At 40.6% G+C, this 26,422-nt stretch overlaps 2 protein-coding genes across 3 annotated transcripts in view; one reads left to right on the forward strand and one right to left on the reverse strand.

Moving 5' to 3' along the window:
- The window catches only part of LOC112159332 (monocarboxylate transporter 1), a 21,378-nt gene extending 7,628 nt beyond the window's left edge, over positions 1-13,750 (forward strand). Inside the window, exons 2-5 of the mRNA XM_024293343.2 lie at positions 2,687-2,972; positions 10,164-10,307; positions 10,386-11,186; positions 11,801-13,750. Coding sequence (XP_024149111.1) covers positions 2,756-2,972; positions 10,164-10,307; positions 10,386-11,186; positions 11,801-12,072 — 1,434 coding nt within the window. The 5' untranslated portion in view covers positions 2,687-2,755 and the 3' untranslated portion in view covers positions 12,073-13,750. The remainder of the gene's footprint in view (positions 1-2,686; positions 2,973-10,163; positions 10,308-10,385; positions 11,187-11,800) is intronic.
- Positions 13,751-15,153: 1,403 nt separating this feature from the next.
- LOC112159343 (vasopressin V2 receptor) lies at positions 15,154-25,057 on the reverse strand. Of its 2 annotated transcripts, XM_036212901.1 has the most exons (7): positions 24,232-25,057; positions 18,816-19,090; positions 18,483-18,728; positions 17,963-18,109; positions 17,604-17,877; positions 17,218-17,415; positions 15,154-16,467 (listed from the first exon to the last, which is right to left on the reverse strand). In XM_036212901.1, exons 2-7 carry the CDS (start codon positions 19,083-19,085, stop codon positions 16,286-16,288), a joined length of 1,317 nt encoding a protein of 438 aa, XP_036068794.1. In that variant the 5' UTR covers positions 19,086-19,090; positions 24,232-25,057; the 3' UTR covers positions 15,154-16,285. The 2 variants fall into 2 exon arrangements, with proteins under 2 accessions (XP_036068794.1, XP_024149127.1); XM_024293359.2 differs by lacking the exon at positions 24,232-25,057 and having other exon boundaries at positions 18,816-19,795.
- Positions 25,058-26,422: the final 1,365 nt, after the last annotated feature.

The raw sequence follows: 26,422 nt of genomic DNA on the forward strand, positions 1-26,422 counted from the left end.
CCAAAAACATGTTCTATATAATGGCAGTTATTAGAGAGGATTTTTACCAATTATCGCAGTATCGCGATATTATCGATATCGTGAGCCATGTATCGCGTATCGTGAGGTACCCAGTGATTCCCAGCCCTAGTTGTCATACTTGGTCACAACGTACTTCCTCTTCAGGTGTTCATGCATTGCTGTAGTGCTGCCATGGACCACAAGCTCCATTGAAGTTTTTGTCCCATAACTTCCTGTGACATCATTACTGACCTGGATCTGCATGTGTCAAAGACAAAGGTGGCGGTAGTTGTGAGATTTAAAAATAACAAAACTAATGGACTATTAAATTGGTCGTCGACTACTAAAATAGTCATGACTAATTGACTAATTGTGGCAGTCCTAATCCAAACTCTTGAGGCAGGTGAATCTGCGCTTTAAGCAATTGACTCCAACAAACATTCACACTGAAATTACTTTGCTTGCAACAAACTATCATTTTAATTTGATGTTGTTATATGCTCTGCGACAGACTAGCGACCTGTCCAGGGTGAACCCCGCCTTCGCCCATCAGTAGCCGGGTTAGGCTCAGGCACCCCACGACCCTGACAGGGACAAAGCGGATAAGAAGATGAATGGAATGTTATTATGACTCTCCGTTTAAAAAAAAAAAAAAAAGTTTGGTAGTGTTTCCTTCTCAAAATCTGGTGGGAAGTGTTTGTAGGCTCACCCGTAGATGTGAGAACTAAAACATCACACAAACATAAGGATGTGGGAAGTAGTATTGGACTAATTACTTGTCTAAATAGTTGTGCCAGATTGTATTTCTATTTAGCCAAAGTCTAAGATTTTACCTATTGCTGCATTTTCTTTGCACATTTTTTTGTTTGTTTTGGCAGATAAAAAATAAAAAGGGAAGTGAGAGCCATTGAATGCATGCATAACTTTAGCTGACTGAACTAGTTAGTGTGTCAGGCGGACGGTGTAATGATTTGTTCAACATGGCTGTTTACAACCAGTTTGGATCTAAATGCTTCATACGGGTGCTCAACTCTGACTGTTCATTAATCCCCTCAAGGAGAGCCGACTCCATAGCAGGACTTTATGTAGTTAAGTTTCATTTTAAAATTCTGTTTTTAATTCAAACACTCTTGAAGCGCACGGTTCCCATGTTGAGCGGTTTCATTTTTCATTTGCTCACCCATTAAATGTAAACCGCAGAAGTTTTTGCATTTTAAATAGTCATGTTATGTGACTTTAAAGTAAATGCTCTATTGATGAGCTGTACATGTTTGCTTGTTTGTATCAGCAAATCTATTTTTTTTCCCTTCATCTTTTAACTTTCATATATCCTGTTTTCTTATATACGCTTCTGCAACAGTTATTTTGAGAAAAAAACATTGACTCTAAGGCCAAACTGAACTCTATCCTTACAGCTTCTCCTTACCTCTACGTTTAGCGCCCCTAACGGAGAGATATGGAAAAAGTGTCCTCAGATTTGGACATTATTGGATACCATTGGAGGGGATTTCTAAGTCACAATGGTTTCCCCTTTATACAAGAACTTAGAACACCACTACTGCTCCAAATAACCCTACGATGGGAGGTGCGGGGAGAAGCCGTAGGGGTAGGGAACAATTCGGGTTTGACCCATAGAAATGGTAAATTCCGGCTTCAACCAAATAAAATCTATTTAGTCACTATTTTTCTGTTATATGTGTGTTGTCGTGTTGGAGCCACAACACGAGTAAACGGTCGTTCTGAGTCATTTTTATGCCACCTCTTATGGCCTATTAGGAGTGTCATTGTTGGAAGTCCCAGTCCTACCACTTGTAAATGGGCTCAGGAGAATCTGTCAAACATTTTAATCATTCAATGTGATATCGCGTTATTTATCGAGGCATCTGATTGGTCAGTTTGTAACTGGAATAATGAAATAAAATGGAGGAAAAAATAGGATTAGCAAGAACATGTTTTAAAAATGTCAGCTGAGCAAGAATGGTTATTCTGACAAATAGAATGACTAATGGCTGTCCCAGTTTATGGGATTTTGACATCTTGGAGTTGGGGCATACTTCCTGTTTGAAACGCGAGGGGAAGAGTTCATTCAGTCCAGTTCTTATTGACACTCAACGAGAAAAAGCAAAAATTGACATAAGCGAGGCCCATTTTTAGTAGTACTGGTCTTGCTCAATACCATCAAGTTTTTAGTTTCTTTCATTTAATGCCAAATTTAGAACCCCTTAAGTCAAAGTCTGTGGATGTTCAGCAGCAGTATGTCTCAAATATGCTCAATTATTTCTTTAAATCTCATCATAGCTAACCACACTTAATATGCTGTGTGGGAACATTTGGTTCCTTTTGTGCTCAGTTCTTTGTAAATTAGTTTAAGAAATGAGCCTGTGAAGAGATAACACTTTGTAAAATGAGACCAGTTTCTTAGAGCATTATGCAACCTCTGTAAATATTTCAAAAAACCTGTTTATCGTTAAGATATTTGTATGAATTTATGGTAAAGGTTTACTAAAATCCTTTTTTTTTTTCCTGGGTCGAGACAATTTATTGGTAGTAAAGATGGTCAAAAACTGATATTTGTGGCTTATAATATTGGTGTCATGATCAGTACTAATGCTAGACAAGTTCTGGATTTTTGATCAATGGTGATCTTGATGTAAAATCACCTCTAACCTCATTGTTTCGCCCACAGGTGCTGTTTGCAGTCCTGAAGCTTGGTACTCTACTCTGAAACAGTCCACATCTCATCAATCTAGCTGACATGCCTCCAGCCGTGGGTGGGCCAGTGGGGTACACCCCCCCTGAGGGTGGCTGGGGCTGGGCAGTTGTGGCGGGTGCCCTCATCTGCATCGGCTTCTCCTACGCCTTCCCCAAATCCATCACCGTTTTCTTCAAGGAGATCGAGGTCGTCTTCGATGCCACGCCCAGTCAGGTGTCCTGGATCTCCTCCATTATGCTGGCTGTCATGTATGGAGCAGGTGAGTGTGCGGTTTACACCGGACAACACTTTGTGTGTCAAGCAGCTGTCTAAAGCGTCTCACCTTTTAATGAAGAGGCTGTCGCTGCAGCTCTCTGGGTCTTAACGAGGATTTATTTCTGACACTATCATCTCATATGCATATCATTGAGGTGTTTGTTTTTCTGCATTACACCTCAGTCTTAAGCGTGATGCAGGAATGTATACTTATGTTTGTTTCTAGTAGTTTTGCAATATAAGCACTTCTGTTCTGTAATCCTTCCAAATCTTCTAGAGGAGAAAAATCTCCACTCTGAATCGGTCGCCCTCTTTAGGTTTGTGGTCCGCTTTCTGCAAACATACAAAGACTAGAACGTTTCATTTGGGTGCAAATAAACTTTCTTCATCCAACAGAACCCACACTGTCATATTTGAGTAAACCGAGGAGTCTGAAACGAAAACCCTTCATTCCTGAGGGAAGCCATGAATGGAATGCTGTGAATTATTTAACGGTCAAAGATTTAAGGGATTGACGTGATGATCCCCCGGGTGGGGGGGGTGTTTTCTTTATCTGTTTAGGTAACCTTTATCCCCTTAAGTTATACACGGTTATCTCCTTAAGGCTTTTCATATACCGTCCTGTGTAAACTCTGTGCTTTTAGCTGTAGGATTAGAAAATAGAAACGTTCCCAAAAATTAATCGTCAACACCTCTGAGCTTGTTCATATGAGTTAGAATCGTCATCAAGTTTCCTCTTGTCAGAATCAACAACTTTTTAGTTTTTAAGGGTTACTGTTAAACAGTTAAACCAGTTTTTTTTCTCCTTCGTTTTGTGTCTCAACACAGCAGAGCGTGTTCCTGCCGCCAGCCTTTTTTCATAAACTTGGATTGTAGAAGTGCTGAGGGAGGAAAAATATGCGAGTCAGAACAGGAACCAGATGTTGGCCAGTTATCTTTCCTTCTTTCTTCAAATGCTTTTCTCTTATTCAATGGGATAACCCAGTATAAGAAAGTGTACGCTGCTCACAGGGTGTTTGTAACACATGAGGCTGTGCACGTACGCACAGACTTAACAGGGAAAAACCCGCTGGTATTAACGCTCTGAGAAAGTGTGACGTCACTGACTAATGGTTCCCCAGGATGCAGGGCACGTAAGTGTCGACCAGTAAAACGAGCACTTCCTTTAAATGAATCATCAGGCGTGTTTCTTTATTTTGACTATTTAACAAAGCCTACTTGCACTGTGTGTGTGTAATATGAAACCACACAATAACCTTAAATATTTCAGTGATCTGCAGATGAGCTGACGCTCACCTGTGACAGTAATGCTTTCTGTTGTCCAGTTTTTCACTTAATGTGGTGGTTTTGGTGCTCATTAAGCAGAGAAATATTGCAAAGCATTTAAATAAGTAATGAGACTTGAGAAAAAGGTTTTAGTGGCACTGAAGTTTCGCATTTTCTAGTAATTGATGTCTGTTTGAGCAATCTGAGGCATGAAGAGATGAGATAATAAACCAATTTAATATTTATTTTGAGTTGGATTTTATTGACAAATCGCTCAGTTTTGTGCAATTTGTCTATAAATATCCATATTTTGTATGTCAGTATCCTCCAGCCTTAATTGTTGCATCAAAATGTGCTTAAAACGAGCTGTTGGTGTGTTATTTTTAAAAATAACAAAATAAAACTACAAAATGGTCATTCGATCTGATGCATTAATGGTGCAAATAGACCTGAATTCTATTTTATTGAATTTTGTTGCAGAACAAATTGATTTGTGCCAAAATAAATGTCGGCGTCACTGATATAGTTGACAATGCTGTCTCCAATATAAACTGGCATTTACAACCAAAGCTTCTTTATTTTAATTTTTGGAGTGCAAGTATCTGAAGCCTCGCTCCTACTGAGTGGTTTGTTTTCCTGTTTTCATCGCGCATGCGTGGTGTAGACCGCTAGTAGTGCGACGACTAAAAAAGCAACAACACCTGAGGTCATCCAGAAGTTTGTCTATTTCTTGCTTTACTTTTTCTACATCGTGTTGAACAGGAATTTAATGTTTAAAAGAAGGCTAAGAAGAATACCGCCCTAAAGAGGAAAACGGAAATGTTAGCTTAGTACTTGTTCTTTCTAATGTCGTCATCACTTTCTGACAATCAATGGGTGACGAGAGCGCCCCCAACAGTCCTGTTCCAATTTTCTATGAACTTTCAACAGATGAGGTCCCTCGAGAGGAATGAGTTGGAACTGCTTAATGGGTCCATTTTACAATGGAAACCCTCAAAATACCGGACCAAACCGCTCAGTGGAAACGAGGCTTTAAAGTCCCACAGGGATAATCTTTTCAATCTACCGTAAAAGCATTCCAAGATCTAAAAACCGGTTGTTTTCTAGGAAATAGTTTCTGCAGAACTAGTTTGTTTTGAATTCATTTTGGAGTCGTGGATCCTGATGGTGCAATGCAATCCTGTTCCCTCTTCCCCTCGAAACTGTGAACCAAGTAGCTTGCGGCCTGTCCAGCATACTTTCTAAATCACAAATACATTTTTTTCCAAATTACTTTTTTTTTGTCAGTTTAATGTTTTTTACCCTACCTAATCAAAATGAAAAATATGTCCATGCTTTTATGTATTGTACAGTGGGGGAAGGTTGTATATGTAAAAGCCCAACAGGGCAGCTGTTTTTGTGATATTGGGAGATATAAATAAAACTGAATTAAAAATGACACTGGTTTCAGCTTCAGAAGACACTTTGCCATTTTAAGACATAAAATGTTTCTAAAATGGTGCTAAAAAGTCGCTCACTAAATACCTGTCTAAGAACATTTAATTTAACCTTTAATTTAAAATGTGCATTAAAAAGAGTGAATTTAGTGGATATGTTCAGATTTGGGTCGTAAATTTGATTATAATGGTTGAATTTTATTTATTTATTTATTTATTTATTTATTTTTGCTTAGTTTAATAATATTCCTGTATTGGTTGTTTAGCAAAGAGCTGACATCGACAACAATCGATATTCTAGGAATTCTTGGTAAGTTAAAATGATTAATTGGTTGTTTTTTTTTCAGTGTGAGACATTGAAACCATACTGACAGGTGTGAGTGATGGTCGGATTTCTGATACGTGAATGTGCTGCATGGCAGCAGCTGTTATGCAGCCTCACTGATGCTCTCGTAATCCGTCATGTGCTTAAGAAACCCAAGACCCAGATTAAAAAAACGGTGAGAGCAGGTTCTCCATCCTGACCCATTCAGCCACTTGTAGTTGATGCACAAACTGATCGGTGTACAATGTTCTGTCATTTGTAGAGGCGTGCTGTTTCCTGTCACTGAGGAATTAAACATTACTAATCTGTGAACGTTAAGAGGATGTGAAGTTCTGTTCTTGTTTTTCAAAACAAGTCTTAGCACAGATGTTTTCGTAAACCTGTATCAATAACAGCAAATGATTGATGCCAAACTGTTGAGAAATGGGATTACTAATGAGGAACAAATTGCTCCAGATTTGCCTAATCTTGTTGACTGACTGTAGACGGTGGTGGACTTACAAAACGGCGTGTTTCTTTGCTAGGCAGTTCCAGTCATCTCTGGACTCGGGGACAAGGGCCGTTGTCACAGCATGTGATGCTGATCTGAGTTGTTGGGTGGAAGTACTGACTGAGAGCTGTTCATGTGATCTGTGGGAGGAAATGTCTGAAGTTTACATCAAGGACTTTCAGCTGAGGACTGTGTAAAAACAATTCCTCCATTATCCAACAGAGGACCACATACTTTGTCTTGTGGGATTTGGTTCTTAATAAAATTAAAATCATACTAAAGTCATTTGGACATTTACCCAATCAAACTTCTGCCGGTCAATCTAATCGACGGCAGACTTCTTGAAGTCAGTTCTACAGACTGGTGCTAAAGGTCAATCATGCCCACAATAGAAAAACAATCCAGTATTTTGTTATCAGTGGGTCTCAGGGGTTCAAACTTGTGTAAAAACTTGTGTTTGGAGCTGAAACGTTCTCTTTCCCCTCATTTTTACTCTTCTTTTCCTCCTAAATTCCCACCGATCATCTTTTGATCTGCTGTAAAAGCATTCCCAGTGGTCTTTTTAATTAGGATTTTCGTTTTCTAGAATTTTTCCTGTAGAGATCTCTTTGTTGACACTCCCGATAGCTTACAGCCCCTCACAACTCTAAGCTAACACAACTCTCCAGCCGTACATTTTTGAGCCATTTTCCAGATTGGACGAGTAAAACGAAGACTCATGGATCATCTCATCTACAAGTGGATCCATTGGAATGGGGCAGGGAGACTTTGGGCCATCCAATCACAAAAGAGAACATTTTCAAATGGCATTTTTTCATTTGCTCCTGGTTCATCCCGATTCACAATGATTTGAATGAAGTAACACAATTTTAAGCTTAATTTTCATTATTTATACCACAAGAATATGTTAAAAACACAATTTCCATTGGAGTGGATCTTTAACTGCTCAGCTGGCTTTTACATTTAATCCTGTGTTTCCAGGTTGGCTTACTAAAGCGGTGTGTTTATGGGAGATTTAAGTAAAGAAGGAATTGTTGTGTTGAAACCAAACTAACACTTAACTCCCTTAAGAGGGAAAAAAGCAGAGCTGAGTGAAAGCAGCTGCAGAGTTCTCATAGTGGACGGTTTCGTTTGGAACCAGCAAGTTGTTTATGTAATGTGACTGAGGGCGCCGCTCACTGCTCTCTTTGTGTTTTCCTTCAATGGTAAATCTGCTGATGAGCTTGAAACTTGAACCTGTCATTTGTTGTACTCCAGTTTCCGTGGAAACGTCTTCAGGCAGCGAGTGCTGCGGCTGTGTGCTCCTGTTTGACCACCTTGAGCGTGGCAGCGCTCCAGCACAGACACCATGCCAGCTCTTGAGGCCTCGCTGACAGACGCAACACAAGTGGGGTGTCCTTGAGAGGCATCTAGCTTGCATGTGAGTGTGCACGTGTGCGAGGGATGAGAAGCAGGCCTGCTGGAATAGAAAGTGTGTCCTCAGGTGTCAAGTTGTTTGGATTTCTCCCGTTATTGTCTTGATATGCTGGTTCTGTTCATTAGATGACATTTCTTCAAGCCCTTAGATGAGCTGAAGTATTTTAGAGTCGTTTCCTTAAACTGTTTCACAGGAACGGATGTCTTCATACCTTCTGTCTAGCTGACCTCACTCACCCGGATTCGGCACGCCCTCCTTCTGAGTGCACATCCGCACATCGCAACTTTTGTTTGCTAGTTCCTCCTGTGAAGTAATCCAAAATCTTTCTGTCTTGTATCCCCACAAACCATTGACTTTAGGCCGCCCTGTTTTGGTCCACTGAGGGTATTCTATTACTGCGTATGGGAGTATTTTTTTATTTTATTTTATTTTTTTTTCCCCTTTAGTGATTTGTGGATTGCTGCACTTCCTCCAGACGTCCACCTGGAACCGTCATGTCTATTCATGACGTGTCAGCCTCCTGCTCCTGTTCATTCCTTCCTCTACTTGCAACTGGTGTGATTACACAACCCTGTACCAATAAATACTCTCGCAGCACCCCCTGCTGGTGCACTGTTGAAACGACTAGTTTCAGCCATTTAGACTGGTCCAGGCAATCAGGGGAGCGTGTCCGCTCAAAGTTGGACCGTCACGCCCCATGAGGGGTGTAGACCGATTGTGTATCTTTGGATCATAGTACTATGACTACAATAAAAGTGAAGCTAGCAACAACAGTGGAGGTCATCCAGCATTGATTTTTTTTTTTTTTTTCTATGCTTGGCTTTTTGGTGCTCTTGTACATACAAAGTATTTAATGTTGTTTCCGATTAGATCAGGGGCAGTGAAAAGGATTACAACCGCTTTCTTGAGTCATTATGACAATCCACCAATCAACAGATTTCATCCTGATGACGTACCACAACGGTATGTTCCATTTTTATGTGACTTGCAACCAATTGGGGCCTAAAAATGTCCCAAAAACCCACTCTAAAGCTTAAAATACTGCTCAGGAGAAACTAGACGTGTAAGGGACACAAAATTCAAGGTTTGGATTAAGTTGTGATTTTTAGGGTCATGATTCAGATCATTTTTTAGATTGGTTAAAAGTAAAAAAAATACTTTTTTGAATAGCTTTAAAAAATTGTGAATATATACATAAAGTAGTTCAAAGCATAAATATATACTTGCACATCTTTGAACTTTGAAAATAAATAAAAATGTAGAAACATGTAGTTTCTGATCACATTTACATGTCTTGAGAACAAACTTACAATAACGGAGATAAAATTAGGCTTATGGAATCTCTCTCTGCCTTCACCCAACAGGAGCTGGGATAGACTCCAGCATCTAGAAATCAAACGGGTTTAAAAGACTGATGGATGTAAAACTTGTCTCTGCAAACAAGTAACCTGGCTTTGTAGTAGTTCATGTAACTGCAGGAGGTGTGGTTACGATGAAATGTTGTGCACAAGTTTAAATTTTGAATGAAATACAATTGGTTAATAATATGATGACCATAATCACATGATTTGCTGAATAAAAACAAAAAACAAAAATTCTTTGCTGGTTGTCTTAAAGGTTTCTAAATTGTGTCTATAACTAAAAGGGAAAGTCTTGAACAGAAACTTTCCAAGCGTGTGTGAGGGTGTAGCTAATGTTCAGGCGACCCTTCATTTCAGTCATGTGGAGCTAAATTGGGGCCTGGGGTCCTGTGGGTCCCGTCTTGGGACAACTTCACATTGTTATAGTCCAGACGTTACAGCCAGTTTCTGACCGTAATGATCCAAAATTTTCAGTCGGTGAATGCACCGGGACTGAGGTTACCACCCTACGCGATTTTGATTGGTCCTTCGTGTTAGCCCCGCCCCTACACGCCTCAACGGGGCCAAAAATTTGGAAACTGAAATTTTCAGATTCAAAAACTAAAGTTTTGAAATTGAAATTTTGAGTTTTAAAGCTAAAAAAATTTAACACTTGAAGCTAAAAATAATTAAGTTTAATTTAGAATATCACAAATTAAAAAAAAAATCTTGGCCAAACGACAATATTTTTTTCAATGTGTTATATTTGGATTTTTAAATATGGGCCCAATTTATCTCCATAGTCTCACCTCTGACCCCCTTAGAATGGCTCTGTTCCAACAGGAAGCGTGGATGAATTTAAGGAAGAGCCCTTAGCGGTGGTTACCACGTGGAACTACATTGACTTTTTTCCCTCTTTAGGTCCTATAAGCAGCATCCTGGTGAACAAATATGGCAGCCGACCAATCATCATGCTCGGGGGCGTCCTGGCAGGTTCTGGACTGGTTGCTGCTTCCTTCTGCAACACTGTGGAGCAGCTGTACTTCTTCATTGGAGTAGTCGGAGGTAGAAACCTTTAAAATAACTGTTTGTGATAAAGGCGAATGAACCAGAATGATTTTCATTTGTTTGATCCATGTTCAGGTTTGGGACTCGCCTTCAATTTGAATCCGGCTCTCACCATGATCGGTAAATACTTCTACCTGCGGCGGCCCATCGCCAACGGCATCGCCATGGCGGGCAGCCCCATCTTCCTGTCCACCTTGGCTCCTCTGAACACCTGGCTGTATGATGAGTTTGGTTGGAGGGGCAGCTTCCTGATCCTGGGAGGACTTCTGCTGAACTGCTGCGTGGCCGGTTCTTTGATGCGACCCATCGGGCCCAAACCCCAGCCACCTCAGCCCGTGGCAGGGGACGACAAAGCCGCTCCGGCGCAGCCCAAAAAGACGGTGCTGCAGACCATCAACACGTTCATCGACCTCACGCTCTTCAAACATCGCGGCTTCCTGCTCTACCTCATGGGAAACGTGGTCATGTTCTTCGGCCTCTTCTCTCCTCTCATCTTCCTCTCCAACTTCGCCAAGAGTAAAGACATCAGCAAAGAAAAGGCGGCGTTCCTTCTCTCCATCATGGCTTTCATCGACATGTTCGCCCGACCTTCCATGGGACTCCTGGCCAACACCAAGCTGATCCGGCCCAGAGTGCAGTATTACTTTGCAGCTTCGGTTTTCCTGAACGGACTGTGTCACGTCTTCGCTCCTTTAAACGTGGACTACACCGGGTTCATCGTGTACGCCATCTTCTTCGGCTTCGCATTCGGCTGGCTGAGCGCCGTGCTGTTCGAGACCCTGATGGACCTGGTGGGGGCGCAGAGGTTCTCCTCCGCTGTGGGTCTGGTCACAATAGTGGAGTGTGGGCCTGTGCTGCTGGGACCCCCCTTGACAAGTAAGACACGAGGGAGGGGCCAACCTTCTAATTTAGAATTGGGAAGCGAAAACGAAGCATCTTATTGCCTTTATTGCTCAAATTAATCAAACTTTGAAGCCAGAAGGTATTTGTTAAAAAGCCTTTAAGATCAAAACTGTCACTGGAAACAGAAAATACCACACGCTCTTTGAACTAGATATAGATATACACTTTATTAAAATAGCTCGGTGGTGTGGCGCCGTCTTAGTGGTGGCATGTTGAACTCCTTCAGTACAACCACAGACGGCTGACAAATGAGACAAACGGCCTTTCTGCACAAAATAATTTTCATCACATATTTGTTTAAAATGCCTCTTATCCATTTGAAAGTTAAACCAAGTTGAACATTTTCCTGTTTCCCACTTTTACATACCACATGTGACCACTAGATGGCAGCATAAGACACTAAACTTGTAGAATTACAATGAATTATGAATCCAATTGCCCAAAGTAAGAAAAAAAATAATAAAAAAAAATATTTAATAACTTAAATCAAATTCAGGCATCACAGGGTTAAAGATTTGAGCTTTATCAATATTTTTACCCTCCTTCCCTATTAAAGTCTGACCGTTTTCTTGTTTTATCGCTCACAGGTAGTTTCTACAACTACTATCACCACTACAACTACACCTACCTCACCTGTGGAATCATCCTCATCATCGCCAGCGTCTTCCTCTTCGTGGGAATGGGCATCAACTACCGTTTGTTGGATAAAGAGAAGAAAGAGGCAGAGAGGAAGCAAAAGGAGGAGCCTAAAGAGGAGCGCACGGCCATGCTGGAGGCGTCTTCACCGTCGAAGACGGATGAATCGGAGCCGGCCCCCACCTTGGATGAGGTGGCGAGAATGGACGAGGACTCGGTGTAAACGGACTGAACCTGGGGACACACTTTCAATAACGCACGCGGGAGCAGCAGTCGCAACACACTCCGTTTGTTGTTTTTAGAGCGGACACCCTTTTTACTGCGTCCTAAAGCCATAGAAACCGTTACCATGAAAACCTGCTGCGGTGACGTCCGGTCGGGCTCTCCTCTGGTTTCTGTGTGCCTTCTGGTAAACTCCTGTTCAGGAGCACAGCTGCTGCTTCTGTGACCCCCCGAACACACACAGACTACAAGATAATCTGACACTTTGACTCAGGGGCTCAGACCTCAGATCCGCCACCACAGGAAGCCTTTCACTGTAACTAAACGGTTCCCCTCACTTGTGGTGTTTCACTCTCAACGGTTGGACTAAAAGGTATTTTTACAGGAAAGCACGCCTATAGGGAAAATAATTCACTAACAGAGCCGTCTCTCTTGGCGTCGGATGTTTATAAGCTTTTTAATTTAGAATGTTAAGGCTGGATGAGCTTCCATGTATAACCAGGAAGCTGGAAAACCATGAAGGAATCTGTAGAAGCCAGGTCATGCCGAAGGTTTCTATCTGTTGTGAGGAATTAAACCTGCATCCCAGGTGAGCATCCTGCAAGATAAAGCTACACACAAGGCTGGACTATGCCCCCTGCTGGCTATTGATGGTAGTGTTTGGCTCCCAGTGCTGCAACCTTTAGTATTTTTAATGATTTATCGAATTCTCTACATTTTTTAAGGACTTCTTTTTAACAAGTCTGACAAAAAAGGTTAGTCGATGTATTTTAATTGTGGATTGTGTGTTTTTAGGTCTATTAATTGAAGCCAGGTTTTTATCACTTTTTTAAAACGTTTCCTCGTCACAGCAGAGTCACGGCAGGTGGAGGTGCGGTCACTGTTGGCGGAGTTGTCCGACTCGGGTCCAGTTCAGAGGGAACAGAAGACGGGAAACGTGCAGAACAAAAGAGCGGAGAAGCCTCAAAGCTAATATTTGTTACTGTTTTGTATCAGAAGTTGTTGTCCTGGAGAGAGCTCACACTTGTGTAGGTTAACACAACTCTTCCAGAGGATTATGTTGCATTTTCTAGAGAGTGGAGAGGCACCATGTCATCATCAGGCTCCTTTAAATTCATCATGACCAAACGGGTTTTTCCAAACCGGTTATCCACGTTTGTTTTTTTTCTTGAATTAGCCGGCTTGTTAAAATTCTGTCTGGGGATCCCACATCCATCCTCTTACTTGAATCTGAAGCTCACCTCCTGAGTTTCATGGATGTTTGTGCGCTTTGGAACAGACGTTGGTCATCAGACGGGCTTCCTTCTCCATGTGTCCACATTCCCCTGCTACAATGCTGCCTGATCTTCTTCAGAGTTTAATCAAACCACAGCTGAGCTGACATTTATTCCACAGGTTAATTTGATGCTGATTCCAAACAAACTGAAGCTTCTTTTTTTTTTTTTTTCCTCCAACTCCAGGCGCCTCTGAAGATGGTGACCTGAGATCAAACATCAGAACTGAGTGTTAGTGCTTTCAATTTTCCAAAGCGGTACGTTTATGTCGCCACGGCACCTTGTGTTGCATAGAAATGAACAAATTGTTACTATTTTTGGGAGATTACTTTTAGACGTAGTTGGTATTTTAATGTTTGTGTGATACTTGTGACTGCTGTTGAATAAATGGCTTTTAAAACGAAACTCCTCATTTCTGTTTTGCTTTAAACACACTAAGATTTATACTATCTTGAGTCAAATCGAGGCTGTTTATGGAGGGATTTAGGATGGAAAAAAACACAATCCAAACGTACCAACAAAGTAGCTCAAAGTTTTTATGAGTCATTAAAATAAAATATTGTCAAAATCAACTATTTGGTAAATTAATTTATTTTTTGAAAGTATGATGACAAATCACTGCAGAACTTTTTTTCCAAATAAAAGGGCGATAAATAAAAATCAGTCCAAACATTTTTTTTTTTGTTAGAAACTACTATATTTAAAGTCAAAAATCACTTTGAACTTTTCAAATAATAAAGGGTCAATTTACTTTGAAATATACAAGATTGGCATTTTAAAAAATCAAGTGGAAGCTTGATTATCTGCATTCTCTGCTGCTTTTTTTGTCAAATATGAGCTCACTGGCACATGACAGATGCTTTTTTCATATTTTCAAATGAATTAGTTTTTTAAAATTATTTTTTGGCCATAGAACATTGTATAGCAAAACATGCATAATACTATTACGAATCCAGACAGCTGTAGAACTAGTTGCAATTACGAATGTGTCAAAGAAAGACTTGCAACAATCCTAATCTAATCAAAAAACACATTTATTTAGGGCTGGGTTGATTTAAAAATGAATCGATTTGAATCTATCTTAATAGATTAAAAATAGATTCATAAAAATAGATTGATCTAATGTATAAAGCTAAAGTCTGCTAGCTTGATGCTAACATATAATGGGATTTCCCATAGGACGGCTAATGCTAACACTGGGTCGACCTAAATAACTAAATGAACATCTTTATAAACTCACGGTCATGAACTTTCCAAACTCCTATTTGTTAAGTTTTTTGTTTACGATGTTAATGATGGAACATTTTTGTTAGAGGTTCTCCGTTTGAGAATCCATTTAACACTGTACGCTGGTAACAATGTGGTTCTTTGAACCACATGATTTGTCCAAAAATGTATTTTTTCTTGTTCAACTGTTTATTATTTTGGGTAAAATTTCACATTCATGATTGTAAATGGTCCAATTCAGAACCTTGTTTAAGTTTATTCCATCTGGACCTTAAATTATATTTATTACATACATTCTATAGAACATGCTTAAATATGAAACTTACAAGAACATTCAATGATTTAAAAAAAAATAATTTCCCTCTATTCAATGTTTTTATAATATGGTGTAAATCTCTGGACTCTAAATGTTGAATTGCACATTATTTTCAGTGTTTTCTCGACCTTTTGTCCAATGCCTGGTTGTTAGAAAAGATTTGGGGAAGAAAATATTTTCCCCAACGTTACTTTGGGTGCGACAATGCAGCTCAAAAAGATTTCTTGTCATTTTACCGCAAAAACACCATTCAGAGATTAACTTTCATTTTTGTTCTTTATTAATTGTACAGAAAATGTAGATAAATATGAAACAGTTACAGATGTGCAGAAACAAGATCATTTTAAAAATTCTTTGGCGCCCCCTGCTGGCTCAGATGTTCCAAAGGTTTTTACATCTAAATCCAGTGTGAGCCAAATTTTAAAAACCTTTTTATTTATCAAAAGTATTTCTAAACAGAGCGGATGTTCCTTATGTTACTCAATAGTCTGTTTGCCATTTTGTAGTGATGTCCAAATCTACAAATCCAAAATCGAGTGCACTACAAATTTCCCAGAAGTCTTTGCAAATAACTAGCATGCTCTTCTTTATGTCTATGAGCATGCTCATCCCACTAATAGCGCATATAGACCACAATGCACTACGTTTGAACAATTTATCTGCAAAAAACATGTTTAAATGTATTTTTTTAAATAAAACATCCACATTTTGATCATCACAACAAACTGGGGTCCGAAATAGACGTCGTGAAATGTTTGTATTTGTCCAATTTCCACTTCCGGAAATTGGTGACGTCATATCCGGTGTTTAGCAAAACGAAAAAGAAGTGAGCATGGAGTCCGAATTGCATTTAAAATCCAGGACAATATATAGTTTTTTAGTAGTTAGGGGTTAGAGTGGGAATTCGGACAATGAATTTTCAATCTTCGAGGTTTATGTACACAAAGCCCAAATAAAGCAGAATGAGTTCTGTCTAATAGGACCCACAGTACATCAAATTTAACAGGGTGTTCCTTTTATACGTTTTAGTTGAATAAAATCAGCATAAATTGAAAGTGAAAAAAACTCTTGAAAGATAATTTGATGCCTATGAAGTTGATCATACAAAAAAAGCAAAGTTCAGCTACATTCTACATGTGCTGCCTATAAATCAATAAAATTATAACAATCTGATTTTATACTCACATGAAATGCTGATGACAAATAAATCTCGCCAAATAATGACGATAAAAGGCGACAGTTTAATGATGAAGACTACATCAGCGACCTCCTCCCCATCTAACTCCTGTTTCATCCAGTGCAGAACTATCATAGGTTATAAATGATGACATTACACTGATTTTCTCTCAGTGTTACAATCATGAAGCTAAAACAAATCTTCATCTAACACCAGTGCCTCAGATGTTGGAGGTGTGCGTGGCACTGGATTCTCCAGGTAAGGAGCCTCTGTGATGAAGGCTCCCCCGACAGAGCAGCAGCCGGAGCTCAGGTGAGACGCTGCTGGAGAAAGCGGAGTAGATCCACGGGTTGGTGCACGAGTTGAGATTGGCCAGCAGCATCAGCAGAGTGAACGTTGGATCTGTTGGAGGAAGAGGAGGAAGACTTTTATATGTGGAACTTTTGTGAATGCAGACACTAAGAAATAATATGGTGCTGTCAAAGGAGATTTACCTGCTAAATATATATATATATATATATATATATATATACACACAGTTGGTTTTATGTGAAGTGTAAAGAACTTGACCCCAACTGGGATTTAAATTCAGTTTTACTGGTATTTTCTAATATTTGTAAGTTTTATGGAATAATAACCTGAAAAAAGAAGATACATTTCTAATTTTATAAAACTATAAATTCACTCAGACTTGTGTGAAAAGGGTTTGATGACTGAGCTGAAGGGCTGATGTCACCAAGAAATATAAGTGCTAATTCTGTTAGCATATTTGTAGAATTTCCTTTCATACGTAACAGAATTCTATAAATATGTAAGGATCACCAAAGAATTCAAATATTTGTAGGTTTTCATTCTTGTTTGTTGCCATTTGTAAATCTGCTAAATACAATTTTAAAAGCAATTTTTTAGTTATTTAGCCTGTTTTAGAAGAAAAACAACATGTTCAGTTAAAAACGAAAGATTTAGCTAATATCCAAATATTTAGTTTCAAACTAAATATTTAGTAAATCAACTAAATTAAATCAACTTAATTATGAGCATGTAATATTTAGTTTCGAACTAAATATGTAGTTACTAAAGTTAAGTTAAATATTTTGTTATTAAATATTTAGCTCTGATCTAAATATTTAATTTGGATCTACGTGCACACACCTTTCTGGGGCAGGTCAGGGCACCAGGCGGCCCACAGCTGCATGGTGAAGTAGGGCGCCCAGCAGAGAGAGTAGACCACGACGATGACCAGGGTCATCCTCACCGTCTTTGACATGGCGGCGGTCACCTGTCCCCCCTGAGGGGCTTCAGACGAGCTGACAGCAGGGGGCGCCCCAGGATCAGGCGGCAGGGCTGAAACTGACACAGAAATGAGCTGAACTTGTGTTTCTTTAGGCTTGTATTTGCATTCCTTCATGTCTAACTAGGTTGATATTTACATACATGTTTACTTATTTTTTCAAGTATTTATTTTGTTCGTTTTGCTGTTTCCTTCAGCTTTCAGCCGTCTGCAAGCACCTGTTAATCATATTTGAAAACCAAGTCACCTAAAGAAGGAGTCTCGCTCCGTGAAGCTCTGCTGGGGGGCCTGGTTGGGCCCATTGGGAGGTGTTGTGAGGTGGATCTTGGGTTAAAGCTGTCAGACCTCCTATGATCTTTAAACAGTAAAGATGAAACACTGAGAGGGAGACAGAACCTCTTTGCTCCTCCTCCTTCTCCTTCCTGGGTATTTCTGTCCGGTCTGTGGGAAATGGATTTCTTGGACGGACGGCTCTCTGATTTCAGGTACAGGTTGTGATGAATCTCCCTGGAGATGCGCACCTGAAAAAGATTTTTTTTTTTATTTGAAAGGGAGAACGTGCCGATGAACATGACATGAATGTCCAAGTCTGACTTGAGTCTGTACCTGACAGAAAGCGATGATGAGGACGGGGAGGATGAAGACAGCTAGCGTCACCCATGTGACGTAAGCCTTCAGCCCCCAGGAATCCGCAAAGGTACCCCAGCATTCATACACACCTGGAGCCACCTCTGAGCGGGAGAAGATGAAAACCTGAACGCAGAAGGAGGGAGTAGTATCTGATTGTGTGTTTGTGATTGTAAACTTCTGAGTTGTTTTTCTTCTCTACTTTGGGTAGACAAGAAATGTTTAATCCTTAACTTTTAAACATGTTCATTTGAGTGAGAGTGAGGGAGCGGATGATGACACCCTTGTGATCTAACACCAAGTGTCCCAAGAAAAAAGCTATAGATTACTAGATCTGTTTTCTTCATGATCATATTGATGCTTCAATACCAGCGCAAGATAACTCCGGCCTGTCAGTAGCAATAATTAAAACTGATCTGAAGGGCCGGATTTGGCCTCCGGGCCTTGACTTTGACACATGTGGCCTAAGCTGAGTTGTCCTGGGACAGTGGGGTCCTACCTGAGGCAGACTGAGCAGCAGCGACAGCCCCCAGGCCACAGCTATGAGCGAGTTCCACCTCTTTGTGGTCCAGCTGCGGTGCGCCTGCAGGGGGCAGCAGATGGCATAGTGGCGGTCCACCGTCATGGCAACAATTATGTACGGGGATGCAAACATCCCAAGGACCTGGAGGTATTTCACCAGGCGGCACAAGAAGTCAGAAACAGGAAGGCGTCCCTTGGCGTCCCACACCAGCTGGGGTAACACCTCCCAGAGAAAGAGCGAGTGAGCACGGACGTTACAGAGAGGACGATCAGTTCACGTCAGGAGTTTTGTTAGACTCAAGTGTGTTACCTGGAACAGCGCCACCACCAGGTCAGCCACGCACAGGTTGATCATAAACTGGTGCAGCGGACTGTGGCGCTTCCCCTGCCGTAGCAACACCATCAGCACCAGCCCGTTGCTAAGCAACGCCATCACCAGGATGACGGCTAACACCACCACCTCAGCCACGGCCAGCAGCGCGTCCCTCTCATTGCTTGTGCCGTTCGAACTCACGGGGGTCACTGGGGTCGCTGTCCCGTTCAGGGATAGGTACCTCTGTGTTGCCATGGAAACAGACATGCTAGCTAGAGCAGGAAAAGAGACTGTCAAAAAACTCACAGGTTTAGCATCAAACTAAAAGACTTTATGGTTAACGTATGGTTGCAAAGTTTGCCTAGCTTAGGGGTGTCAAATTGGTTTTGGTTTAACCCGTCTGGTTTTAAGTGGACCGGACCAGTATCGTAATAGCAAAAATAAACCATGGTCAACTGTTTTTGCTTTATTATTTTCTCATTTGGAAAATAATACCTCAAGCAAACTTTTAGCCTCATCACTTCTTATTATTACACATTTAATCACAGATTTAAAATAAATGGATTTCAACCAAAAAAAAAAAAAGAAGATGCTTATTCAATTTTACAAGACTGAATATTTTACATCTGACAGTGAGGTAATCCTGATAGTAAACTCAAGAGGGAGACGTAAAAATAAAATGAAACATACAAATTTGAAGTTAACCTCTCTTTCTCTCCTGAATTTCAGCATGGTTTGGCCTTCATCAGGCTGTCAATATCTGGATTCAAATCCTGATGACACATTTACAATGTCATCCAAGAGTAAAATACAAAAATCTTTTCCTGCTTTTCCTTTTCTCCTCCTAGTGGTGGAATTATGCATTGCAGTCATTTCTATACAGAACCATAACTGGATACAGGAATAATCTAAAACACCTCTAAAGGTCAAGGCCTTATATCATTTTATTTTATTTTATTGATGGCCCGACGTTATTTTGCCCTCATTTCTAACTTGTATAATTTTGACAAAATATGTTTTCATATAGAGTGAAACATTGAAATTTATTTAGTGTTTAAATTTATTTATTTTGGAAAAATATTCCTGCCTTTTTATTATTTGTAATTATGTTAAAAAGTCACAGTTTTCAAGTTTTAAAAATGGGCATTCTGTTAGTTTTTTGGACTATTTTGGCATTTACTAAGATTTTTTAGGCTATTTTGGAGTTTAGCTAATATTTCAGCTACATGCTAGCTGTTTTGGCTAACCTAAGTTTTTTTTATTAGTTTTCAGGCTAATTAATGATTTAGCTAACATTTTGGCTGACTATCACCTTCAGAATTTTCAGCTATCAGCTTCAGTGTTTTTAACTATAAATTTCAGCATCTTCAGCAGCAAAATCCATCTTACAATATTCCCACTAGCATTATCACAGGTAATGGTATATATATCTAATTCATAATTTTGTTAAAAAGTTACAGTTTTAAAGTTTTTAAAATGTAGTTTTAAAGTGTTCATTAAATGTTTATCCTGTTCGGTGTGTTTCGGATTTTGCCCCCCTGTGCGATTGAGTTTAACACTCCTGCTCTAAAATATTAATGAAAATTGTAACAGCAGTTTACTTTAAATTATATCTGATTAATCTTGAAGAGGAGGATTAGTAGAAATTGAGGGTAAAATGTCATTTATTAACTCAATATTCTAGCCAGAGCAATGTCTGCATATAATACATAGACTGTAAAAATTATTATTCTCATATACAGTCTATGGTTTAAGATAAAGAAAATTAGCCACTAGAGTGGCGCCAACCTGCAGAAAAGCTTCCAGAGAAGCTGCAACTTTCCACCTCTTTGTTTCATAATTGATGCGTGTTGTGCTGTGTTTGCAGTCAGAGAAGACGAGGTGCCAAGTTTACATCAAGCTAACAGAAACCCAGTACAAACACATCCAGGGAGGAGCAAGCGACCCGATTACCTAAAACAGAGAGGTGACTGTGCTCCTGCCTGTTTTGTAAGCCTCGCTGAGGCCCCAGCCCCTCTGAGGTCACAGCATGGGCTGAGTTCACTCCTGGACACGGGGCCAAACAACACAGCCTACAGATTACAGCAACTAATTGAGGCACTAGTTAGGAAGGCTGTCTAACTATGAGTGCTGGAAAGTAATTATTCAGCATCCGTTCTCTAGAGAGCACAAACAAGCCTTTATTTGGAAGCTTAAGTCATCTGAAGATTTTGTCTCGCCGTGTGCTGACGTGACCTCTTATATTTAAGGAGGGAACATTAAAAATGGATTCAAATTTTAAATCATCATTATCACCTACTTTGCACTGGATTTTTTTTATATCATTCATCAAATCAAAACAAACATTTGAAAAAAGTCATCCTTAAAGTAGCTTAAAATGGATCTGATTACATTTTAATGACCAAAACATGGAGGACTATTGATAGAGATGCTGGCAAACCTCTCTGGAGGGGGAAGCAGTTCTCTGCCAACACTTCAGTGCGGGTGGCGAGCAGCCGACCTCGACTGAGGACATTGTTGAGAGGTGGAAGGAGTAATTTGATAATCTCCTTAATCCCACCAACAAGCCCTCTGCTGAGGACGCAGGAGTGGGCCAATCCATCACAGAGGCTGGAGCCAGACCCTGGAGGAGCCCTGAAATCTCAGGCGGTTCGGTTGACACACCCTTGTGGCTTTGAGAAAGTGGCTGAATTGGCAGGCGGGGATGGTGGAGTGTTCAAGCTGCAGGGGCCGTACACCACTCACCCTCCCCGTGGAGGTCTAGGATTTGGCTGATAGTTGAATATCTGATTCAGGGTATACAGAGTAGGTTTTTCGTCATGACCCCGGAGCAGCGGGTCACCTCTACGTTTTACTAAACGTGCTGACAAGTTCATGGGAGTTTGCCAATTGGTTTGTGGACTGGAGAAAGCGTTCGATCTTATCCCCTGCGTGGTTTTGAAGGAGATGTGGGGTTCGCCCTGTTAGGACCGTCCGTACAGTCTCTGTATTATCAGTTTGGTTTTAATGTTGGCTGTAAAGCTTTAGTCTCATGGGGTTGACCGGTAAATGTGAGTTTTTGGGGTTGTTCAGGCATTTTGAGGGTCATAGAGAGGAGCACAGGTGTGTCACAGTTCCTTTGAGGCTTCCATGGTTATAAGGAGCCTCAGTAAAAGTTGAAACGCAACATTGTCATGCGTGTAGTGTGTGTATCATGAAGTATTTGTAAGGACAAGGTAAGTTATACGCACTTATGACATACAGGTGATGCTGTTGTGCGGTGACCTTACACTGACTGCACTCTAGTCATTAGTAAGGTGCAGGTACTGCCTCCTTACTTATCATGATCAAATGCTGCACAAACTGCACTCTGATTGTGTAATTTCCTAAATTCTAACAGCCAAGTTACACATACGGAGCACGCACTTATCACCTTAACAGCACTAACAGGCTTCTTGCTCAATCAGCAGGATTTGGGGTAATGAAAAGATAAAAAAAATCTGTACGATGTGCCTGCGTCTCACCCACTTCATCCTTACCAACCTTTTCATGTTGTACGCTACGACCTTTCACTTAGAAAACAATCTCAAAATCTTAAAATGAGGTTTCTATTTGCATCACTGACTAATTTTTAAGTCATATTTGATTTATGGTTAAAAAAGAAAATAAAAATCTAGTTTTTAAAGTGCAAATTAATGCAACACTCAGAAATAAAACACCAAGTGTCATAAAATGTTAACAAGTGAATGTACTGTTAATATATGGCCGCTTGATACGATCAACAAATGGTAAAGTTAGTCAGACTTTATCCTTAAAGTGCATCAGAGAAAGACCAAAAATAAAGCTCACAATGTCATACCCATTATAAATACAAAACCCTCCCACGATTTGAATTAAACATAAGTAAAAACATCATAAAATGATAAAGAAAACATTGTAAGATCATAATGCTGTAATCGGGCACCAGAAACATTGTAAAAGAGCAGGTATACAGGCTGTTGGGATCAGTAAGGTAACTGGTAACAGATCTGAACAATAACATCAGTTTTATTCATTCAGGACTGACATTAAAATAAATATGATAACATTTTATTTTGATAAATACACATCATTCTGATGTTGAAATAATTTTCTGATGAATAATTAAATCCATTAGACTCAAGACTTAACAAAATTAGTTAAAAACCAGCTCAGTGGCCTTGTGGTAGAGTGTCCAGCCTGAGATTGGAAGGTCGTGAGTTCAAATCCAAAGACTCTAAATGCTCCCAATGCTTCCCTGTTTAACATTCAACATTAAGAAGATGGCTGGGGGGATTAAACCACCCAAATAGATCCAGAGTGCGGCTGTGTCTGCAGCTCACTGCTCCCCCAGGGGAGGGATCAACGCAGAGAACACATTTTCCATTCCGGTGAGTGACAACTAATGGGACTTTAACTTTGAAAAAAGGAGAACTATACCCTTGTTTTCACTGAGCGGTCCAGTAAGGAGTAGTGTGGTACGGTACGGTTAATTCTGGTAAGCGTTTCCACTGAGTTAAACTTCGGTTTCACTGAGCGGTTTGTTTTAGCGGTTTGTGCTAGCACGTCATTGTGGTGTGACGACTACCAAAGCATCAATGGAGGTCATCCAGCATCCAGCAGCCCGTCTTGTTCTTGTTTTACTTTTTGTATATCATGCATTAGAGGAATTTAATGTTGTTTGAAAGAAGATTGGGGGCGGCTAATAAGAATACCGCCGCAAAGAGGAAAACATAATTGCTAGCTTAGCGCTATACTGGTGCTTTCTAACGTCGTCATCACTTTCTGCCGATCAACGGGTGGCTACAGCGACTCCGCCCCAACCGTCTCGTTCTATTTTATATGGACCTTCAAGAGGTACGGTTCAGTACTGTTTAACAATGGAAACGCTCAAAATACCGGACCGGACCGCTCAGTGGAACCGAGGCTGAAGCGTTTGCAGCCTCAGGCAGCCGCTAGTAAAAAAGGACAGGGCAGCACTATGACTAATTCTCTGGTTGGCCGTCACTTGAGAAGAACAAACACATACTTTCATGATTACTTTAATTATAATACGACCCATTTAGGTCTCCCATTAACTATCAATTATCCATGAGTGGACGGAACAAAAGTTGCTTTGAGGAAACTCGCCGACTGAACCACAAACCTGTAATAATTTGTTTTCAGTTTTGACTTAAAATCATTTAGGCATTTAGAGATTATCGTTAGATTAATATTATTATATCTGCATCTTTCTTTTTAGTTAACTCATTTTGTTGAGCATTAATTGAGGAGGATTCATCAACAGCACTAGAAATTCAAGTCGCTCAGAACCTTTAAAGTAGAAGTTTGAACGTATCTTTCATGATGTCTTTAATGGAGTTAGAGGAAAGTGAAAAGCGTCCAGAAGCGGAGCAGGAGAGTCGGGCTCACTCACCTTGACCTCAGGCTCCTGGGAAGTGTCTGAAGGATGCAGGACGGTCAGCCTGGTGCTGCTGCAGACACGCGCTGCATCCATGCTGTGCTTTCCTTTCACTTCTTCCTCTCATGGTGACCTCTTCCAGCTCTCACAGCCCTCTCCTCCCCTCAGCCGCCCCTCGCCCCACACACCCCTCCCTCTTTAATCTCTTCAGTATTTTTCGATGAAGGCGGGGTGAATTGATTTCCTTCTGGATGTTTTGATGAAGACCGCGTGCTGCTGGGTCCGCTTTGATGAAGAGTAGCGGCTCGTTTGTTGTTTAAAGCGATCAAAGAGCTCCAGGATCTAAACTGAGTGGGAGGGTCAGATGTTGAGACAGGTGTGAGGTAGAAAGGAGAAGGATGTTGAGACCCCATTTTTGCTCACCCCTTCATGCGTCGGTCCCCTGCATTCCACCTCTCCACATTTCTGGGTCTCCCACAGGGCAGTAATCTGTTTTCTTCCTCTTAATCGCTCAATTAGAGAAGCCAGTAATTACAGAGGGGCCTGCTGAGGCGTCCTAAAGCGTGCAGGCCGTGCTCTCTCTGAGCCGTCCTGCCGCAGAACAACAGGCCCGCTTCAGGAAATGCTCTAACTGGAGACCTTCTCCAACAGCGACTCTCTCTGCTCCCACAGCTTGGCCGCGCTTTCCACAAACACATCACTTATCAAGTTCATGCCAGCTGGAGCTCCGTCTGAGGCCCAAAAACAACTCGCGTCTGTCCAGACCGAGACAGCCCCTCTGATGTCGAGTGTTGGACGGCCAAAGTTCTGCTCCAGCGTGATGAAGGAAGTCAGGAGCTGTGGTTGTGGTCTCGCTGAGAACAGCATGAAATTAACCAGCTGTTTGGCAGATCTGCTACACTCAGCTCTATACTCTCATATAGAGGGGGTGTGTCTATATTCTTAGGTAGGAAATATTATTCAAATTTTACATTAAAAATATGGAAAGTGCAAGACTAATATATGTTAATAAATGTGTTTTTGGAAGGCTAGAAAATAAAATTGTCGAATTCTTTGATAAAGAAAAGTGTAAGTTACCAAGAAATGTTGCAAATATAATAGTTTCAGAAACGTATTTAAATGAACATGAGTATTAAAGAACAAAAACTAAAAAAACAGGAAAGGAACAGTACATTTTAAAAACTATGAGAAAACCTGTTATTTTATTGCCGTAAAGCTGAATTGTTATTCCACTGGTGAACCATGAAGCTAAAACCGGGGCTCACAGGAGACCAGGGGCCTTTTGAGAACTAGAGCAGCTTTATCAGTTGTTTTCATATTGTGTTTCTGGTGCTGCCATGTCTGGTTACCATGGTGATGTTGCAGGGAACCACTCTCTCATGCTGTATCCTAAAAGCAGTGTGACTGCATGACGTCTTTCCAACCTAAAAAGTGTTTTTCTCCAGGAACTCCAGCTTGATAAATCAGAAGATCCCACGAATGGTTGATTGTTTTCTTCAGAAAGCAAATCTTTTCTCTGAAAATGACTTTTTTTGTGGTGGACTAACAGAAGAACATCATCTTGAACTCTATGAATTAGTGCAGGGATCTGCAACCTTTAGAAGGGTTACTTTTCTATTTTTTTTGGCATTAATAAAAGCAAAAATTCAAAAATTAGAAACTAGCATTTCTCAAAATGCGATTTTTTTAATGTTTAATAACTTTTCAAAATAAAAGATGCAGGATCATCTCTGTGCTGCTCTGGACAGTTCAGCATAAAATACTGTCATTTAAACTCATAAAAGATCAAACTTTTTACCAAAGGTTTGCTTAGTATTTAAATCTGTGCATTCTGGAGGTTGCCTTAAGCAAACAAGGCCTCTTCAAGTCAACTGGGATGTAAAAACCTACACAGAGGGCCAGGGAGAGAGGGCCCTAACCATAACCAACCTCCCCCTGCATTGATTTAATCAGTTATTGGAACCCTGCCCTTCAACAAACCCTGACCTTTATGACCTCGTGTGTTCACCTGTGCAGGTGGAGGTCCAAAGCCCTGCTTCTGGGAGGTTTGTATGGAGTGTGCACGGACCCTGCCCTCTGATAAATGGTATGGTCCGAATGCTTTCTCTCTTTCTAACCCCTAGGCTGCAGAATGGTGCTGCTACCCCCCACCCATGGTTTTAAATTGTGCATTAGATAGGTAGGGTTGTTTGGGTGGAAGTTAGAA

Source organism: Oryzias melastigma, linkage group LG7 (genome assembly GCF_002922805.2).
Source record: "Oryzias melastigma strain HK-1 linkage group LG7, ASM292280v2, whole genome shotgun sequence".
In the NCBI taxonomy this organism is placed as follows: Eukaryota; Metazoa; Chordata; class Actinopteri; order Beloniformes; family Adrianichthyidae; genus Oryzias; species Oryzias melastigma.

Excerpts from the sequence above, each read along its gene's own strand:
- LOC112159343 (XM_036212901.1), bottom strand. The coding sequence starts at position 19,085 with ATGTCTGTTTCCATGGCAACACAGAGGTACCTATCCCTGAACGGGACA. Across the intron at positions 18,729-18,815 it reads TGGTGGTGGCGCTGTTCCAG|GTGTTACCCCAGCTGGTGTG; the intron begins GTAACACACTTG and ends TTTCTCTGGGAG. Across the intron at positions 16,468-17,217 it reads CCCTGACCTGCCCCAGAAAG|ATCCAACGTTCACTCTGCTG; the intron begins GTGTGTGCACGT and ends TTCCTCCAACAG.